Here is a 20,867-nt window from a genome sequence, read left to right as displayed (position 1 = left end):
CAAAGAAGGGATATTAAAAGCTAGACTAACACGAGGGAGGAGTGGAGAGAAACAACAGAGGGAGGAGGGTAAGAAAGAAGAAGTGGATAAGGCGATAAAAGGGGATGTGTAATATTTCTGTGGCTCGGAGAACGAAACGCCCCGCTCCTCCTCCCCGCCTGCAGATATGAGCGATCAGTGTGAGGCCAGATGTCTGCAAGCAGCGGTGGGCCCTTCCACGGCGGGATGGCGAGTGGAGCCTCAGCGTCTTCCTCTGACCTCTCAGAGGACCGGGATGTCTCACTCTGGGGCTCTCACACACTCTTTTAGACAGGTGAGGACGGGGAGATAGTGACGGAAGGGTTTGGATGATCCCTTCCACCCCACAGCGACCGGGCGATGAGTTCCTCGCAATCATCCCCCCCACCCCCCTCAGTGCCCCCCTCGCTCTTGCCTCGTGCTTGCGCTCTCTCTCCTCCCCCCTCTCTCCGCTCATCCTCTCTCATATGATAATCTGTTCTGACTCCTAACCAGCTGCCTCTCTCTGATACAATATTCCAGTTTTAGTGCAATCCAGCCTTGGCCAATACCCACGTTTGTGTTTGGCATCTCTGTGAGCACGCTGGCACTCATATCATCTACAAGACAAACAGCTTCAGTTTTGGGAGCCGCAAAATCGAAAATCAAAGGATTAAAAGGGGCAGAAAAAAAAGCTGAAATTTACAGACAAATTTTAATATTTAGTATTTTCCATTCGGCACAGGTGTTACGCGGCAACACTAAAGCATCCGTGGGATGCAGGAGTTGCACATTGTAAAGTCATTTTGATTATTTATGATATCTGTGTTCATTGGACACAGTCAATTGTGTTCTACTGATTAAATAAAGGTACTCCTAACTACGTGAAATGGAAATGAGGAGTCAGCAGCTTGTAACATAAATCTTCCCATGACAATGTTTCATTAGGGCCTCTATGATCCATTAGAGACACTAAACACATTAACTCATGTTGTGTCGACAGTGGTCTCTCATTGCACAGTCTAATGAGCAAAAGACATAAAAAAAAGAATTATTTGGAGGCCAATAGCAATACACGAGCCGGATGGGGATGTTAGATACACGTATAGATTAAAACCACAGAAAACAATATAATGGTAGAGACAGCAGCTGTCTTGTTTCAGTGTTTGGCATCTTCACCCTAAAGTTCACCAGATGAGTCAGAACTGAAAACCCACGCAGGACTGCGTTCAACGGCCGCTGCCTCTGTGAACATGTCTCCTCAACCAGGGATGTCTTGGCACAGTGTGATTTGACACTGAGTGATAATTAAAGTGGGGAACAAATACAAAACATGGCAGGGGTTGAGAGTGCTGCCTAGTTATCCAAGAACATCCAAGAGGAAGATAACATAACACATTATGAACTCAGGGGAGAGGTGGAGGGAGAACCTGTTTTTTTAGTGGATAACTGAGTAACTGAAGAGCTCAGAGATCCCTACAGGTTAGGAAACAATTAATTGGCTGCTTGAGATGCACAATATGTATTAGGCCAAAAAAAGATTAGATTATATTACAGCAGATAAAATGCATACTTCATAAGCAGAGCATCTACCATCATGCACTATGCTGCAGCAAGCTGCAATCTGCCCATAAACACAAAGAGAAGAAAAACAAGTGCAGAATGCTGCTGTTGCATTCACGGTGCAGGGGAGCGCACGCTGGAGTGTGCATTGTTTGCTGTAGTACTGTCATTAGAAACGCATAATTATCATCTGAGGGAAAATAAACCTGAACTCTCAGCATTAAAGTTCCCCTGAAAAACATTACCTTGACAACAAATAACACAAGGTCGCGTCACAGAAAAACCACAACAAAAGAAGACAGCGCTTCCACAAAAAGCCCGTGTGACGTCATTAATGGCATTGTGCGCACCAGCTCAAAATAAACACTTTTCACAGTTTTACATTTAATTCTTGGTTTTCTACTTTGTTAAACATTTGAAGTTACATTTTTTGTATCCTAAACAACGACAATAATACCAATAATAACAGATGATTAAAACAGAGCTGCATCGTTTGCTCTGGATCCCACTCACCCTTGACTGCTTTATATTACCACTGACAGAACGCCAATACCATGCTGATAGTTGCTCATTAGGGTATTGATTACGCCACCGAGGCACTGACGTCAACTGTCTGTGGGCATTAATGTCACTCATGCGCAGCCATTGGCAGCACTATTTTCCTCAGTCATTGTTTGCAGAGCTGGCTATAAGACAGAAACCATGATAGTGAAGTTGGAACGACTCCCGGAGTGAAAAAACACAACACATTTGTCATTCACCAGGCCAGATGAGCCCAGCCGGCCGCGTGTTATGAACTTTTCCCGGATTAATTGAAGCAAACATATTTATTGTAAACAAGCCCTGTGGAATTCAATTCAATTGAGATGAGGTGCAGAGCATCCTCTGATGCCCTGGGAGCAGAGGAGAGAACCAGAGCTGATAATGGCCTCATTAGCAGTTTGTCAGTAGTCTTTCCATGCAAGCGCTCACCACAGAGTTCATCCATGTTCACTATTCCAGCTCCGAAGCAGCCTGTAGTCGGCGGGCTCTCATCCTCATCACCAACAGTTATGCTCTGTTGTTTTGAGGCTCACGCGGGGGTGCGGTGCAGCCTCGCCAGCCTGTAGCCCTGGCAGAATTAAAGCTCCAGCAGCCACTTCATGGAAAACAATACAGATCAATTTAAAGCAGATGCCAAGGTGTGCAGGGCATAATATTAGAGCCACAACAGCAGCGGCCCACACCGCACAATCATAAACCAATTTAGGGCCATTTCAGGCAATTTCCTGGGGGCTTCCACTTGTGGGAAGACTTCAATAAATCACACAGACAACAAGGGGAATATCTATTCCACTGAAAATAGAGGACATTATTGGGTTATGTCCTGAGTGTGGAGGGTGGCACTTTAAGACAAGTTTAAATAAGCAGAGTGAGGGTCTATAAACATACTCGCCGATGCAAAAGTGTTGTGGTATAATAACTGAAGGATTCAAGCTGATTTCATTAGTTTAGGGAATTTTCATCGAACTGAACAATGCGTCCCGTCTGTCAGTGTGGCAACTGTAAATGAGAGTCAAGCTTTTTACAATTGTGACGGTTTTAAGATGACTGTGTGTTAGTGGCTCTGCCCTTGATCCTCGCGTGCACGGCAGCCCTGGGGCCAGCTCAGCACTCTTCTCTCTCTGTCTGTCACTCAACACCCGTAGATACAAGAACAATATTTATAGAAAAGCAGGGTCAAAAGGAAGAGAAATGAAAGCATATCATTCCTACACAGGTGAAGTGTACACCTGTCAGCTGTCATGTAATCAGAATCAACAACGCAACACTTATGGTGGATGGTTGACAAGGCTATAGCCTTTTGTTTTGCTCCCACGGTTATTTATAGAGGTACATTTAAATGCTCCGGCACAAACCCAAAAATAAGACGCTGCGGTATTTCCAATTCGATTCAATCACGTTTCAGAAAGGTAACTGTACAGTTGCAGGTGACCAGGATCTTTTATGCGGTCATGGAATGACCTCTTGTAGCTACGGCAGTACCAAGAGGCTGTACACAATCTGATATGTGCACAATGCTTCAGTAGAGGAATCAAATGCCTTTGGCGGCTTTCAGGTAGCGGCGATCCGATTGTTGCCGTTATTTCTCCACTTGAGAAGTGGATTGCGAGGCCATTCCCTTCTTTCTCTGGGCACTTCAAAAACTGTTTAGCCATCGGAACATTTAGATGCGGTTACTTAATTGATTGCTAAACTCATGAACAACAACAGGAATTTTCCAAAAGGCTGCTGGACATCATATAAATGTCAGTTTATTCAGTTCTAAAAGATGAAATAGAGAAAGCAGATCATTTGAACCAATGGAGGGCTATAGCACACGTCTCCCCAAGCAGGTTTTCAATGGATCAATAGAAATCAGATTTCCTGATGAATTGCGCTGCATCGCTTTTGTGCAAGGCTGCCATTGGGAAGAGAAAGGAAAGGGATAGGAGGATGGAGAGGGAAGGAAGGAACGAGGAGAGGAGATTATCGCAGACATTGCAGCCTGTGTGAGAGGCTTAGCCTGGCTAGGCAGGGAGGTGGAACCCTGTGAATTCTAATGAACTGGCAAGACTCCCCCCAACACCACCTCCATCTCTGCGCCATGAGGACGACATGAGGGAGAAGGAGGAGGTGATTAGGAAGATACAGCCTCTCCATGGCAAAGCAAACAGAGCAGGTCATTTTCCATGTGATAATTATAGCTATAACCAGGCATGAGGGATTGGTAATGGACCTGCTTATTCTTCATGCCCTGCAAAAGCAACCACCGCGCCTGTCAAAGGGAAAAGCATGATGATGTGTTTTTTTTGCTATCGGTGGGGTGACTCTGGTAAGAGTCGCAGTGCCTGTTTGAAAAGGGCAGCAGGGGAACTTGGCCTTTGAGGGAGAAGTTAACGAATGAACTTCATTATTGAGGAGCATACCAGGGAGACCCCCCGGAGTGCGTGATGTATTACCTGGCGTCAAACTTCCACACTCCCCCAGCATCACCAATAAAGCCCGACATGAGCCGTAGGGGAGGCAGGCGTGTAAACTAAAATAGTTAACCTCCTGGCTGGAGGAGGCTAGAAGACAACAAACACACAGCGGTATAGACGTGCACCAGCGACGCTACTTTCCATGTGGTGGCATCGATTTTAAAGGCAGCAACTGAGTCAAGTTGATTTTTCCTGCCGCTTAGTGTTTAACTATACTGACTGTATGGATGGCAACACACATTGACCCTAACCATCCCAACTTTACCCCCAACCCTCACACTAACCTCAACCTTAAAGTCATGCCTTAACCCTCAAACAGTCTTTTGAGGTTGTGAAGACCATCCAAAATGTCCTCACTTTGCTACTAGAATTAATACTTTAGAGCTTAAAATGTAATAAGTACATACACAAGCTGTTCTTGTGTCAGAGTCCAGGAATACTGTGAAAAGGTGATTGAGGTTTATACCTGATACGCATGAGTGCTCCACTGAAGGGACTCTGGGCTCCTTGCGATTGAGGAAGCTCTTCGGGCTATCTGTGATGTGTTAGTTTCCTCCCCTTCCCCTCTACCAGGTCTGTGTGGAGTTTATGGTGGACAGGACGAAGGAGCTCTTTTACCGAGTGCACCCTCAACACTTTTACTCTTGACTTATGAGGATGCCATGGGTGCGGGGGAGTGATTCATCACTAGGCGTGCTCCTCCTGCACCCTCACACATTAGTAATGCGGTCCGCTGAGGAGGAGTCCTGTCATCAGTCTGTACCTGGACCCTCTGAACAAGGTAGGTCAACAGGAGGCAGCGGCAGCTGGCCCACTTTTAGTCTTTCACAGCACCTTAAAGTTTCCTCCAGATTTGCCACAAAAGAGCCTGACAAGAGGACTGAGACCAGCCCGGTCAAGGGGAGACACTAACTTGGAGAGTTTTTTTTTGTATTTGCTCTTTGACATGAGTAACTCTCTTACATACACAGCATTAAATCATGGAATAGTATCTTCATTCAAATATGACCGTACAGCAGGAAACAAGAAGAAAAGCATTGAAAAAGGACTCAGATTGGGTAAAAAGTTATCTGAAAAGCCCCAGGGAATTCAATCATAAGACTCGAGCCGACTGTAATGCGGCTGCAACAAATAAGTGGCAAACACTTGATGATCAGTTCTTTCATAAAATACAGAGCCACTTTAAGTCAGTGTAAGCCTTTGACCTTAACATTGCAGGTAATGCACATTTAAATACCTACCTCAGTATTCATGTTTGTCATTTTACTTGCGAAGATTAGGTGTAAAAAGGCTATTTGAAACCAAAACACAGGATTAAGGGATAATGCTGCTCTGTGTCTTGTGAGTCGACCTTGATTCTGTAATCCAGCACAATACTGGAGAACAGCACATTTCTCTCTCCACTATGTTCAACGCTCTCAGTGCAAAACTGCTCATTCTGATGTGGTAAAAAAAAAAATGGCGCCACGCCGAAAGAGAGCGTAATCTGAATTAAGTGGAATTCATTGAAATACAGCTGTAAAAGCTGAAATAGTGTAACAAGATAGGTGCAGTAAAGAATATCGACAGCAGCTTTGGACTGATTACGCGCAGTAAGGAGGTTATGAGAAATTATAGGCTGACATAGAAGAGAGGGGGAAATAATCAGAGTAAACAGATACATTCAAATTCCATTCAGAGATCTTTTCTTTATTGGCCACGGTGAGAAATGACGAACTAACCGACAGTCAGCCACGCTGGTTCCACGAAGTGTAACACTTAGAGGCGCCAATTTAGCAAGAGACTAACCACGTGGCAACGACTGTCTTCGACAGTAACCACAAAATCACAGGGGCTCACATCACCTGACTAATACACATACGTGTTCGCTCTTCCCTCGGCTTTATTTTCCTGACTGCGTCTCTCTCGGTTCTTGTTTTTCCCTTTCCCTTCACCCTGATGCAGACACAGTAGAATATAAAGCCGCCTTTGATGTCTGAGATCCCATAATGCTGAGCAGTAGAAATCCGCACGCCTGTTATCCGCAGAATCTTAATGATGACGGCAAACTTCACAATGGGTTAACCGCGTCTCTCTGTTCTCGCGCCGCACCCCCACAGAAACACAAATTAATAGCAAAGAGGGGGGAAAACAGCATTCCTCTAATAAAGCAGATTCAACAAAATGCTCAAAATGCGATCAGCACAAATGTCAGCGCGGGATGTCACCGGCGGCTTTTGTGAGCGCTCCTGCTTTCTTTTCCACGGGTGCAACTTTGTTTTCAAGTTTCCGAGATTTGCATTATTTGTTGAAACTCATCCCCTGTACAGACTTTCAGAATTAACTTTAAACACAGTATGTTTGTGTTTCTGTGATTAGCAGCATTGATTTTGAAATGGTGCTCGTTGGAAACTTCCAAAGGATTTTATTATGGGGGACATTTTACTCGTTGCATGGTTTATTCAACAACATTCTCCTGAATAATTCAGGAATTGAATTATATATGTTAATTCTACCCGCCTTTATTCATGCACGGTATTACATCAGAAATTCCATATCTGTAGAACCCCAGAACAGAACATGTCTCACAATAGTTTCTTTTTTTGACGCTGCTGCTGCTGCTGAGTATAATTTGTCTTGAACATCGGAGAGTCATGAAGAAATCACAGTTAGGCGTTATGGCAATACCACCACACACCTTAAAATGATGCAGTCTTCAAATACTACAAAGCTCATCCCAAAAAGGAAAAAAAAAGATCTGAAACTGCATATATGAATGCTCTCCATGGCTGTAAAAGCTGTACTGCACGCTATTATTCTGCCCTGACCTCAGAGATGTGGACGCTGAGCACAAGAGGACACTTGCTACAACTGAGGAACTTGGTGATGGCACAAGGACATTTAATTATGGCACCCATCTTCAAACTGGCCCATCAGCATCAGTCAGGATCATATCTGGAGGAGCTCCATGACCTCCGCCTCTGTCACCCTCCATGAATCAAACCTTTCATTACACGCTGACACTTTTGTCCTGTGCTGAATGCGTGTACGCCATGGGAAAGTGACGAGGCATCGGGAACCTGAAGAGTGATGGATAACCCGCTCTTGTGCAAAGGCTGGCAGTCAGTGTGCTGCGGTGGGCGAGGGGTGGGGGGGGGTGGGGGACCTGGCCGTGACTTCCCGGCCATGCCAACCGCTTCGCCTGGCAGATGCCTTCGTCTCAGCGCTGCCTCCCGTCCCTGATCCCCGTCCCAACCCCCCTCACCTGAGGTGGCGGACAGCCTGGAGAAGAGAAATCACCCACGGCAGATGGGGCCACTTACGCTGGCTGGCCCATCCAAGCATTGTGTCCTTGTCACATGTCACTTACTCTTGTTTTGTGGTTGAAACACTTCAAGACAGAACCTTTCAGTTGTGGGTGAGACACAAAAAAAGAGAAGGGGGTGAGGAAAAGCTGACATAGCCTCTCTTCGCTCCAGCTCGAAATTCTCTGAAAGGGCTGGCATCAAGAGAAGAACAAGATTAAGGGCCAACAAAAGCAGAGCACCCCCCCACACACACAAAAAAAGGCTGCCATGCACCCCTATGGTTCCCCTCACCACTTTTCTCCTTATAAAACACTCTGGGCCCCCAGGAGGAGATAAAAAGAAGCGTCCTTCCCCACAGAAATGTATGCAAAGAAAGTGCGCGTACAAAGGCCATTAATTTTACAAAATGGCAGACAAGAAGCTTTCAGTGAAAAACTGAGGCCCTGGCATATTGTGTTGGATTGGAAGAAGTACGGCAGCAGAGGAAAAATGGAGAAAAATCACGCTGGCCTGGTTTACGACAAATAGATAGCTCTATTGATTTCCCTTTTACAGTGACTGTCCATCCCTCACTGTTGTGATTACACTGACCTATTTCAGAAAAAAAAAAAAATAGCCATCTATTATAGATTAAACCAAACTGCCCTTAAAGAAAATGCTCCCTTTTTTCTGGCACAAACAAATAGAGTAAGATGAAACATAACTAGTACAGAGGGAGAAAAAGACTTTGTCAATTTAGGTGTTCAATGTTGGTTTGGGAGGAGGGAAAAACAATGAGTTCCAGTAGCATGCTGGGAAACAAATAACCTTCCACAGAAAGGCTGCTCTTAGTGGGGCCCTGCACTGACAATTGCAATTTAAAGGGAAACAAGAAAGAAAAGGCAACAAGATTAAATGATGGCAATGTAACTCAAATAATACTTAGACAGAATAATCCCACTTTTACAAGCTTGTAATAATATTTAGCAAGAAGCACAGAGTGTAAGCCATTAAATAATAATATAATGTACTTTATGTGCTTACTGTATTTTGTGTACTCTAATACGGCACATTTTGGTGCTGTATGCTTTGTGCTGCTGGTGCCTCGGCGCCTGTGTGCGCTCCACTCCGTCTGTGCTCGGCTGTCTCTCTCCGTGTTGCTCAGGGGACTCTGGCTGGCTGATCTTCATTATCAGCCATAGCTTAACAATGTACTGGATGCACTTCCCACATGAGTGCAACTAACAAATCCCAGCAGAGCTGAATCAAGGCAACAATGTGATGAAATACCTTCAAACGGCCACTGAGCGTGCAACACTCAGCTATGCAGAGACAACTCGTGCGGCCCCGGGCGATTCCACAGGAGTGCGCCTGTTGCCAAGCAAAATTAGACAGCAACTGGGACATATTATTCTCCTAAATTGGCAAAGTACAGTCCTATTAAGAACCATAAAACTCATCTTTGATTAACTGAAAATTACTCAACAGGATTATGACAGAACTCGTAAATCAGAGCGGGATCTGCCGTGTTCCTCGGAGAAGAAAGACTTGTCACCATCGCGCATTTACACACAGACAATTAATGAAATTAATAACACGATTGGTGTATTTTTCCAAACGTACACCAGATTCATATTTGAGAAAGATTTCAGAGGAGTAAAGCTGTGAAATCTATCATCTCGGGCTTTATAACTTTAAAGGAGTCTCAATGACTGATGACTAATTTCACAGTTATTCTGTGCCGGCGTAGACAAACCTAAATCATCTGGCTCCTTAGGAGCTGATTGGCTGACTGGTGTCTGAGTGCGGATCTCCTGATGGGAGAAACTCAATACAAGTGGCTCGCAAACAAATGGAGACGCTACGGCAAAGCCATGTTTCTCAATCAGTGTAAGGAGTCTGTCACCAGAATTGAGATAAATTCAGTGTGGAAATATTGGGGCTGTGGGAGAATTCCTTATCCGTCCCATTTCCTATTTTTCAGAAGCGTTTGAGCTGCTGCTTACTCATGCTATCCTAATGCACACACTGATATTTTACATATGATAAACACTTACAAGGCAAAATCAAATAGAGTTATATTAACTCAAATTACGGATGGCGTTTTCTCATAGTGGCAAACCGAGCTATGAAAAGCACAAAAAGCATGGAGAGAGAGAGAGAGATGTAAACAGGAGATCTGTTTTGTTGAACATCCTGGTTGGAGGTACGTGCGTGTGCTATTTGTAACAGAACAGCAAACGGCCAATGTTAGATTAGAGGTGAGATGTCTAATTCAGTAAACCAGCAGCATTATCTGATCCTCCGCTCCACACACAGAGGGGTGTGTGTGTGTGTGTGTGTGGGGGGGGGGGGGGGTATGTGTGTGCTCATGCCTCCAAATTAAAGTAAGTCATAATAAGATGAATAAAATAAAAAGTGTGTTCTCCCAGCATTCAATGTTGCATAGGCACAAAAACTAACATGGGGTGTGTCAAGCAAAAATGGACCCTGGATGGGTCCATTCCAGACAATGATATACTACCTTCCAAGCGTCCCTTTATAACCTTATTCAGTTGGTTTATTCCTGTTAGCATACACATTTATTTCACACTGGCAATATTCATCCGGTTGACACATTTATTGACTCGACATTGTCATTTATTACATTTATTATTTCTGTAGTCTGAGTCATATGTCTTGTCTGGATGTCTGTTGCACATATGGGCACAAAGTGAGAAGAAAGCCATTTTAACCTGTGTAATATTCGACATTGCCAGAAAATGATCATATTTATATATTTGTGCATGCTCAAAATGATCACAATATCCGGTTTTGCTGCTGTGTAATGTGGTCCGTAACTATTCATGGTATTATTTTAGGTTGTTTTACTCTGGTTACCCTGGTTACCAAACACTATCTTTGTCATCTTATATGCTTCAATTACATAAAGTCTTTGCATGGTTTTCCACTTATAATGTCTCTAAATCGTGCTCCAAATTTGAGATTTGAAAGGGGAAGTGATGTAGGGCCTGTCCATAGGTCCTGTCAGGCCTTTTTGAAGCAGCTACTTTTAAAGTGCTGCCAAATGCTACTCAAATTCAAGATAACAGAGCATGCATGAAACGGTTGGAGAAATGTACAGGAAAACCACAGCTGAATTCTTGCTGAGAAAAACAGCTTTAGCAGAACGAGTTGGCGTGGGGCAGCCCCTTAGCTACAAAAAGGACGGGGAGATGGGGCATGGGGGCGTGCAGGCAGACAGTGGAACTATGAGTCCTTATAATAGCTAAAATAGAAACGAGAGGTGTCGTCATTGGCGCAGGCACGAGACACAAGGATCTGTTTTCATTTAGAATTCTTCACCTCCTGATGGCTCAATGATTAGTCCAGTCAGGTGGGTGAAGGGAGGGGGGGTGGAAGAGGAGAGGAGTGGAGAGGAGTGGAGAACGGTGTGCCAGGGAACAGCTGCCCCTGTAATTTATATTGATGAGGGGACAGACATGGCAGGGAGCTTCCAGCAGTTTGATCACTCAGGCAGAGTGGGGAATTAGTCGGAGGCGCGGCCCATCCCTGCGGCCCGGGTTGGACCGGGAAGACCTTCTGAACACACACACGCAGACACTTTTAAATGTTTCAGCCCTTAAAACAGGAATAGATCCGCACGCTAACCATGCAGGGCGCCCTGATCTCCCTCATTATTAAACCAGCAGGCTGGGGGGAAAAAGGCCCTCCCTCCAGATTTTCAATGACCATTAACTGGCCCTTGAACATCTTCCTGTGCACACAGCTTTGACATGGTTGTACACCCTCTTCCTGTCTGCCAGGCACGGCAATCAACCACTTGTTAAGGGGCTATACTTTGATTTTCTCGTATGGACAAGATTTGAATATTTCTCACTGAAATGAGACAGTGTAGTCCACTCGTTGCCCAGGGCTTTGAACCTAAGACTCTTAAATCATGCTCTTTGATTTGAGCCCCCTTCCGGTGTAGAGGTGCTTAGTGCTGCACTAATTAAGATGGAGGGTGGATGGTGGGTGAGCATTTCTCTTCCACCTTGAAGTTCTCGCAAATATGAACAAGCAGACACAAAAGGAGGCATGCCGTCGCCTGGGTACAGGTAAATAGCTTAGCATACATCACGCAATTGTTTTGACAGGGCTGTTTGGAAGAGGTAGAGCTGTCTGCCGTAGACTCCTGTATCCTCTGCCCTCCTGTCTGATGTAAGAAAGCCGGGATTTTATAGTCTGAAGCGCAGCTTCTCCGACCGCTCAGAAACAGAAAAGCCCTCTGGCCGTCCCCCTCCACAAATTTCATCAGACTGATCAAAATGAAAGGATAGCCTTCAGGGGTAGGTTTTTTTTTCTCTCCACACAGTAGGCTATGAACGCATGCGGGCAGACACACTAGTACAAAACACAAAAAACCTTTTAACATGCCTTTTTGATTGCACTTCAGATGTGTCAAAATACAGTACAAATCTGCTGGAAATTATTGATTTCTACAGGTTTTCCTCTTCATCAATTCTTCATGAGCGCAGTAAAACTGAAAAGGCAGCGGTCGGAAAAGGCAACGTCTGCGTACTGTCAAAGTGCACAAAGGCGTGTTGGACGAGACATGTCACATTGCATAGTCGGATCTTTCAATTTTAGCGATTTAGGCTGTACAGTGTAAACTGTGTGTAGTTAATGGAGCCTCAGAGGTCACAAACCACAACACGGCACCACATCCGTGTTCAGTTGCAGAGTCTTGCAGAAGAGAGCGGTGCTTCACCACAGTGCATGCTTCAACTGTGTAGGTTCATCAGCTATACAGCTGCATAACTTCCAATTTATATTCTAATACTGTCTCCAATACAATTAAATGTATTGAATAATGATGACGATGCATTTATATAGTCATTGATGGCACTTTAGTGCAAACAGAAACAACAAGATGATCTGTTCTTAGGTCCACTTAATGTCTGGAATCTTAGATATACATGATATTATGCACAGTGTTGTTGAATTAAACAAACACAACAGAATAAAAAAGCATGTACTCACAGGTATGTGTCTTCTTTGTTACTGAGATACCTGTGGAGAGAGAGAAAGTATGTTTTTATAAAGATTACATACACATACAGTATGTAACATGTGCTGCATGGCATAGTCCAAGGTCACTGATGTCCAGGTCGCTGTCTGACCTGCAACCTTGCCAATGGCTGCTAATTCTAATGTGTTGGGCAGCTGTGGTGGTTGAGCCTGAACCGATGACTAATGCTGTGACCCATGGGCAGGACGAGGGCATTTGGACATCAATGTTAATACATTTGTGCTTTGTTAAAAAACTAAATACAAAGGAATTTTAATGAAAGCTCTGAATGTGCATGCTACAATGTAATCTGTGCACATACTTTAGCAGTAAAAGTAAACGTGTGAAAGTGAAACCACAGAAATGAGTATAATTCATTTGGTTCTATCGCTCAATTACCGGTAAAATAAAAATTAGCACGAATCAACAGTCACATTTGCAAGCGGCTCTCAGACTGGGCTGTGTGAGTGAGGCCTGGCCGAGGCGGGGACAGACCACCTCTACTCATTTTGCCCCTGTGGGTGTCGGCTCGTGGAATGAACCACTTTGATCTGTGCTGCTGCTCCTGCTCCCGACCGCAGCGTTGCTCCAGTGCCCCAGGAGCCTGACGTGGTCGGGCGCACAGTCAGCCACCGTACCCGTCGGCCAGCCGGATGCTCATGCAGGGCGATGGTACACTAATAGATCCCACTTGTCATGCGGAAGCAATGGCTAATTTTTCTACTGCTTGGGTTTCAAATTCGGGGTCAGCACAGCTGACAGGATTCAATAGCTTGGTAAAAAATGTCGAGATAACAATGTTTCCGACATGTTTTAAGGGAACAAGTCAAAGAGCAATCAGGGGGAAAACAAATAAGCCCTTCAGCCCCCTATAGACATACACCCAGAAACACATTAGTCAAATCTACTCAGCCAAAAGAGAGAAAATCTGCAAAAGAGTCTAAAATTGTTGCCCTGCTCAGGGCCAAAAGCTTCTGCTCTGGCCAGCGTGATAAAAAATTTCACTTTTCTGTACATTTTTTTAAATTGTTATTGTTATAAATATGAAAATGTGAGACAGAAAATTTTCTTTACAAGCTGAAGACTGTAACAGATGGTTATCTGCTTTTCACATCAGGTAATTCTTTGCATGCAACCTGATGGAAAACACCTGGAGCGACAGCGGCAGTTGCTTTTAAATGGATTCCAGATCCTGAATAAATCATTGAAACCTCAACTTTCCAAAAAAAGGGAAACATGTAACTTTAATAGGTTCAAACAATTATATTTCAGTACACATGAATGATATGATTCTGCATCTCAGATTGATACAATGACCACTAAATCATTAAAAACTATCTCCATTATGTTATTTACAGCAAAGGCTCATTTGGCCTGTTGCTATGCAGGTTAGAGGAATCGGAGGGGGGCTGGTCAGTGGGCCCACTTCCTCCCTGTGTGTCATTCAGAGCCCTGTGATTGGAGGTGGCAAGGAGACGGGGGCCACGAAGCCAATGACTGAGTCACGCAGTGAGGAAGAAGGAGTTGGCTCTGGGCACTGATGTTGGCAATGGCTGCCAGCTCACGTCTTCTTCACTGGGTGGCAGGTTCAGAGGTCGGCGTGGAGGTGAAGCTCTCCTTGATCAAAAAAACGCTCCAAACACAACATGTGGACCGCCGCTTGTGAAAGACAGTCTGCTTTCAGCTTTAAAGCCCGTCATCTGCAGGATATTGCAACATTACCGTTTTTTCACAGCTGAAGGAGGAACAGTTGTCAGCACACGGCCTTTGATCAGATACGGTATCCCTTGCATCGGTAAACAATGCAGCACATGTTCTCGTGAGACCCGGCCTACACGACAGAGGAAGACAGACACTGTGCAGGCGACTGGAGGTTAACCTCTACCACATCTATCTGCACAGAAGGTGGAGGGTGGTGGTGGGGGGTGCACATCCTGTAAACATGCCACTTAAACAGGAGCAGTGTGAGTCTGGAGTTTGGCAGCCACAGCGCTACAGCCGGCTGCGGAGCACTGCGCCATCACAAGCGACTCAAAGTGACAGTGCTGTAATGAAGTCTGAGACACGCGGCGGGCTGTACGTCATAATTTCAGGTTCCTTAAAGCTTGACAGGGAATGATTATCATGGATGGTTATTGTCACCCTGCCTCCCTGGGAGACGAGCCGCGCTCTGAGGTTGTTGCACCGTGACATTCAAAGTTACAGTCTCCTTCATATAATGGAGCTGTCCTCTCAACGCGCTAATGGGAGCGATCCATTTAACCTGTGCCAGAAACACACAGACGAGGAAGTTCCTAATGCGAGGCCTCTCCCGTGGGGACGTCACACTCCCCCCCTGGCTGCTCCCTTCCTGCTGCTTGATTCATTGACTGGCGCTCCTCACTTATCCTCATTCACTGTTCAGTCTGGGGAGACAGCGAGGCTCGCTTCCCCGCCAGCCGCTCCACACGCCACCGCTGCATGCCTGCCGCACACAAGGACACAGCCGGAGTAGCAGACCAGGATGCAGTAGACCTGGAGTGGGCTCAGCATAGGATGGGATGGACACCTACTGGAATTCCAGCCTTTCTAGGCCATTGTTACCATGCCGTGCTTTGGTAACAAATTAACCAAACAACAACGGGAAGGTTGGGTTGTCTCAGTGTTGGCAACAGATGACAAAGGCAGGATTCACCTGCGGTTCCTTTGCTAATGAGGAAGCCGTGGCCATCTTAAGAAAGACAGATGCAGACACGTTTAGCAGTCCATCTTCTGACACATCCCACTAAAAGATTGCAACAACATTATCAAGAGGAAGGAATTAGAAACAATGAGCATGTTTCTCTCATATACCATCACCAAGCTCCAAAGGGATTCTCAATTTTGCATGAAACACATCCAACTGTGATTCGCTGTGTTGCTCTCATGGAGAGAGATATTGAAAGTTAGGAAGGCTAATAGTTTTGTTTGTTTGCCTTGGAAATTTATGCCTTTATTGTATAAATTACCTCAAGGAAAGGGCTGTAGATTTAAGATTTAAAGACACGTTTACATCAAGGTTCTAAGTATGGACGCCTTTGTGAAGGCCAAGTTTCATACACAAAGTCATTTAAACAATCTCCCCCTTCGCAGTGACACACTTAGCCTTATTAGCTATTATACAGTTATAAACTATATGTGCAAAAAATTAAATGATTAAAAAAGCACAATGATTCTAATCATCTGCCCCCTAATATACTAAAACACTAATCCACGGAGAGGCCAACTCTCTGGGGACGCTCAAGAGAAAAATGACTTCTCTGTCTCCAGGCACTGTTATTTCTGGTCATTTCTAATTGGCTTTAACTAAAAGCAACCACTTCGAGACTCCACAGGTTATCTGATGCATCGCTATGGAATTGTCTGCAAATAGAAGATATACATCCAAATTAGTTTTAGAGGACACCACAACTGTCTTTCAGAAGACAAAAGGAGAAAGGGCAGAAAAAATTAAAAGCATACACGCCACACTGAGAAAGACAAGGACCTGAGAGATCCCCGCAGAGAAGGTCTGTTATGAGGGGAAGATCACAGGAGTCCCAGCTGACTTCCAGTCAGTCACCTTGCCCCTTACGAATGTCGCTCGGGTTTTATGTACAGAGTTTCCCCGCCCCGCGCAGTTCTGCATTGCTGGGCCCGCCAGTCTCCAGGTGAGTCCTGAGCGCTGTTTCGTGGCTCGTGAATTATACATTGCGACAGAGGAATCGACGTGGCCCAGGAGGGCCGAGAAACAGCAGGCATGGCTTGGAGGCAGATTGAAAACTCCGCCGAAATTTTAATTGTACCACAGGGAATGCTGCGATAACATCTATTATTTTTATTGCCCTCCCTCTTGTCTTACCTTATTGGGAAGACGGGCTCACCTATTCGGGATCTTTAATGATCCGACGCCTAAAACGGAAACCTGACATAAACCGCTGTGATAATTGCAGCTCATGTTAGTCTACTAATATTTATTATTTACGCGGTCCCACTGTGCTTGGTGTTTATTTGGCATGTGGTCAGATTTACAGACAAAAAACCCAGTAAACATGTAAAGCAAAACAGCAGGAAATACGACTCCATAGTTGTTTTCTTGTGCGGTTTAATGCAGTTCACCAGGATGGCTCTGATCCCAGCTTCAGTAGTATTACGCAGAGATTCTCCTCTGAGCGTGAGCTGGTCCCGAAGGGCCTGAACGGATGCAGGAAGGCCCTGAGCGCTGGTCAACGAGGCCAGGAGCACGGACAGGCCTCTGCGTGCTCGCTACACTGCCCGTTTTCATCTTTACAGCAGTTTACTGGAAACCTAAAGCCCATCATCATTAAGACAAAACGCAGCGAGCAGACCACGCTGGCTTATTTTACTGCTGCCGACCTACACCAGTATGTCATACATGTCGCTGGGCTTGAAGTGTTGCCTTAAAGTGCATAATTACATAAAAAGCAACATCGTTTCCATACAGAGACTGCAGATTCCTCTTCAGAAAACATTGTAATTGCAACGCTCAGGTTGAAATCTAAAAAGGGGTTATAATTACCTAAAGCTTCTGATCCACACGTACTTTTACAAAAACACATCAGAAGAGTATTACTCTCGACAGAGCTGTGCCCACTTGGTCCTGCATATTCAGGAGAGCTTGAATATTCAAAACCGTTGCATTAGATAAAATCTCGAAACCTCACTGTGCATGAAATTGTTTGTGTTCCTTTTGCGTTTTCTTCTGCATGTCTGCTTGCATGTGTGTTTCCGACAGATGATTCATAGGCCATTTACTTCAGGAAACTACGGTGGTGTGTCCCTACATTGCAGAAGTGTTGGTCAGTATTCATCTCTAAACTCACTGCGTTTTATAGCAGCAAGTACAACAATAAAGTAGCCGTAAGAAGGCAGAGTTGGGAAGCCAGAGTTGTCACATCTGTCCGTCTCTCAGTTTACCATCTACTCAAAATTGCTGGTATAATCACCATGTGTGTGTTAGACTGATGACAATCTAACAACGGCTAATATCATCCCTTCAAAATGCTGACTCAGGCACATATTGGAACCCTTTCATTACCATCACTCATTTAGACTCATTTTACTAGAGCAGGCACTTGTCTAATGAACAAGGGTCTGTGGGGAAGGATCATTGTGTGTGTGTGTTGGAAGTCAAGGTCCCACAACAGTGGACTCGTGGCTCTGCTGATAAGGACTTGGCTCTAATTGCTCAAAAGGGAAGGAGCTGCAACCCCATCAGGTCTGGTCTTAGCACTTGCCAATAAGCCAAACTGCCCCTCTGAAGCCTCCCATGTAATGAAAACTTCCTCTGAGATGAATTATATGTCTGTCAACCCACTAATTAATATCACAGACCTGTCTTATTTGCCTACCCACAGCATTGCGCAGCAATAGACTGACGGAGGCTGGAGGTGTTGCCAGGCACTGGAAAGCAAAAAGGAAGGAAAAGTAAAGGCAGATTATCAAGCTGCTGCGATTCACTGCAGTCATGGTCTGCACTTAGTGCAGCATCTATTTTTCATGTATTTCATAATTAAAACCTGTGAGTTCTGTAAGCCCTCCATGCTCCATGCAGATCAAAGGTAGTCCTATTAGCGAGGAGTTCATCAGAAGAGCCACTCTTCCATTTCCAGGCAACAGAGCCATGCTTAAAGCACAAATACTCTGTAATTACACACATGTGTGATATTGGGACAGCATTGGAGCTGGACTATGATTAATAGAACACAGATCACAGTTTCCTCTTCCTTTTTCAAAGCTAACACAACAGAGGACTTTACACTCGAGGATAACTAATCCGTTGCAGATAAAGAGGTTGATGAAAGACTGAATACATTTCACACGCTGCCTCTTGTGGCGCAGGTGGAGTGCGCTCCAGTTCGTCGGCTTCTCCCTCCCATTTACATTCTCTATGTAAATGTAATCGGAGGATAACACAGGATAAAGCTCCGCAGAGCAGAGGCGCAATGCCTCCCATCTGTGAGGACAGAAGAGTGCAAACCTGCCTCACGCGGTGCAATCAGCAGAATGACTTGTGTTATTTGTCCAACTGCCTGGTAACCCGATGCCCCAGAGATACTCTGTTGATATTCTTTAGCCAGAGGAGAATCCTCTGCTACTAAATATCTGCAACAGTACAGGGACGGATAAAACTTTGGAGATTTAATCAGGAGGGTTTGATTTATATATATATATATATATATATATATATATATATATATATATATATATACACACTCTATTCTATCTCTTCGTCAATAAATCATCCACAATAATTGGCAAAGACTCGTTCAGACCCGCAGGAGTTGAAAAACTCCTACTGGGTCCTCTAGCCAATGTGCAGTATATGATAATGAGCCTTTATGATAATACCTCTCGCAAGGTTCAGATACAGCAGCAAGAAGGAAAAAGCACTCATTTGCGTAAATCTTGTGAATTAAAAAGGAACCAGTAAAATACTATGCAAAAGTTGCGTAAGCCGCATTGAAATGCAAGACTCCTGAAAGCAGTCACGTTAATCTTCCTTCAACAGGGCGTATATGAGTGTCAAAAGTGGACTCAGAGTGTCCTTTCACCATAACAAATCGGGACAAATACTCTTATGAATCTGCCTACTGTATCTTTCTGCTCCAAAGCTTCCTGCTGCCGATATGGTTATTATTATACCATTGCATAACAATGTCAGAGGAAGAACTTGTGGTGAAGTCATATGAAAGAGGGACTATAATTAGTCATACTTGCACTTGCACACTCATGGAAACAGGAGTTGAATTGTTTATGCGTTTTTGCTAAAAACATGAAAACTCCCACTCCGAGGCCACTGCTGAACTTCCTCCAGGCTCAGGGGGTCAGCAACAGTCTGCCACACAATTGGCCTGCACAAACAACTAGAAAAGGTAACAGGAAGGACTGTTGCCTTATCAAACAGGAAGAAAACATTCCCTGCAGCCCCTCATCACAAGGGAGGGGGCATCTGACCAGAAGGTGCAGTGACATAACACATCCTATGGCCGATCCAGGTTACAGACAGGACAGACAGGACGGGGATTTCATTATTTTTACGGATATCTGATCAACATCACAATGCGGAAGGTAAGTTTAACCTTCCTTGTGGGGCCAGAGGAGGCCCTGTGGAATGTTCCCCCCCACCCCGGACAAGCTTTCAGTCCACATAACAAGATGTTATGCATCCGTTGATGTAAGCGACCAGACACACACCACACGCGTTTAAAAGAAATAGATCAATTCAACAAAGTCCGGTGTTGAGTAATAGTCTGTCCATACAATCACAACCATACATTCTTAGCAGATCGAAAGCTTGCAGCTCGGGCCAGCAGTAATAATTAATAGCATAGTCTATAAGCATTCCATTAGGTGCAAGCAGCTGTCATAAACATCTTAATTAATTTACAAAGCAAGCAACTAGGGAATTATGGCGACGTAAAAATCTGCTTCCCTCTGCCGCTCCATAGCACTGGAACAGATCGGGCTTTTAAATTTTTAAACATGCCTTTCATGTTCTCTAGAGCACTAAAAAGCCTTTGAACAGTCAGCTTGTTAGGAGATGCACCTAGCAGCCCAATACCTATGGGTCGTCTTGCTATTCTTTTCATATAGTGACAGGAGGTTTTGCTCTGGCTTGACTCAAGAATGTCTCCTTTCTCCCTGCTGGTCCCAGCACTCCTTCTATATATGTATGCATGTACCATCCTACCAATTTTCTCACTGTCTAGTATTTTAAAAGTTTTTGAGGCCTCCTTTTTTATTTAAGCAGGCATCCTGTTGGAGATAATAAAAGGTGCACTGTGTAGTGTAATCTGGACAGGACAGCACTAAAGCAAAGGTCAGAGTGTTATGGTAAAAGCTTGCTCTGACTCACAGAGGGCAAGATTAGACTGGCCACTCCATTATAGCAGGACGGCTTAAGGGCATTTCCACTTTCAAAGCTCAGATATCAGCAGCTTCTGACACTAAGCACGGCTGACCCAT

General features: G+C 44.7%; 1 protein-coding gene across 2 annotated transcripts in view; it reads right to left on the bottom strand.

Annotated features, from left to right (window-relative positions):
- The window catches only part of roraa (RAR-related orphan receptor A, paralog a), a 147,077-nt gene that overhangs the window by 39,656 nt on the left and 86,554 nt on the right, over window positions 1–20,867 (bottom strand). For both annotated transcript variants that reach the window (XM_003967437.3, XM_029841303.1), the window contains exon 2: window positions 12,854–12,883. In XM_003967437.3, coding sequence (XP_003967486.1) covers window positions 12,854–12,883 — 30 coding nt within the window. The remainder of the gene's footprint in view (window positions 1–12,853; window positions 12,884–20,867) is intronic.

This window comes from Takifugu rubripes, chromosome 9, assembly GCF_901000725.2.
Source record: "Takifugu rubripes chromosome 9, fTakRub1.2, whole genome shotgun sequence".
NCBI lineage: Eukaryota > Metazoa > Chordata > Actinopteri > Tetraodontiformes > Tetraodontidae > Takifugu > Takifugu rubripes.
The sequence above is the reverse complement of the archived record's forward strand: the minus strand, read 5'-3'. Positions and strand labels throughout refer to the sequence as shown.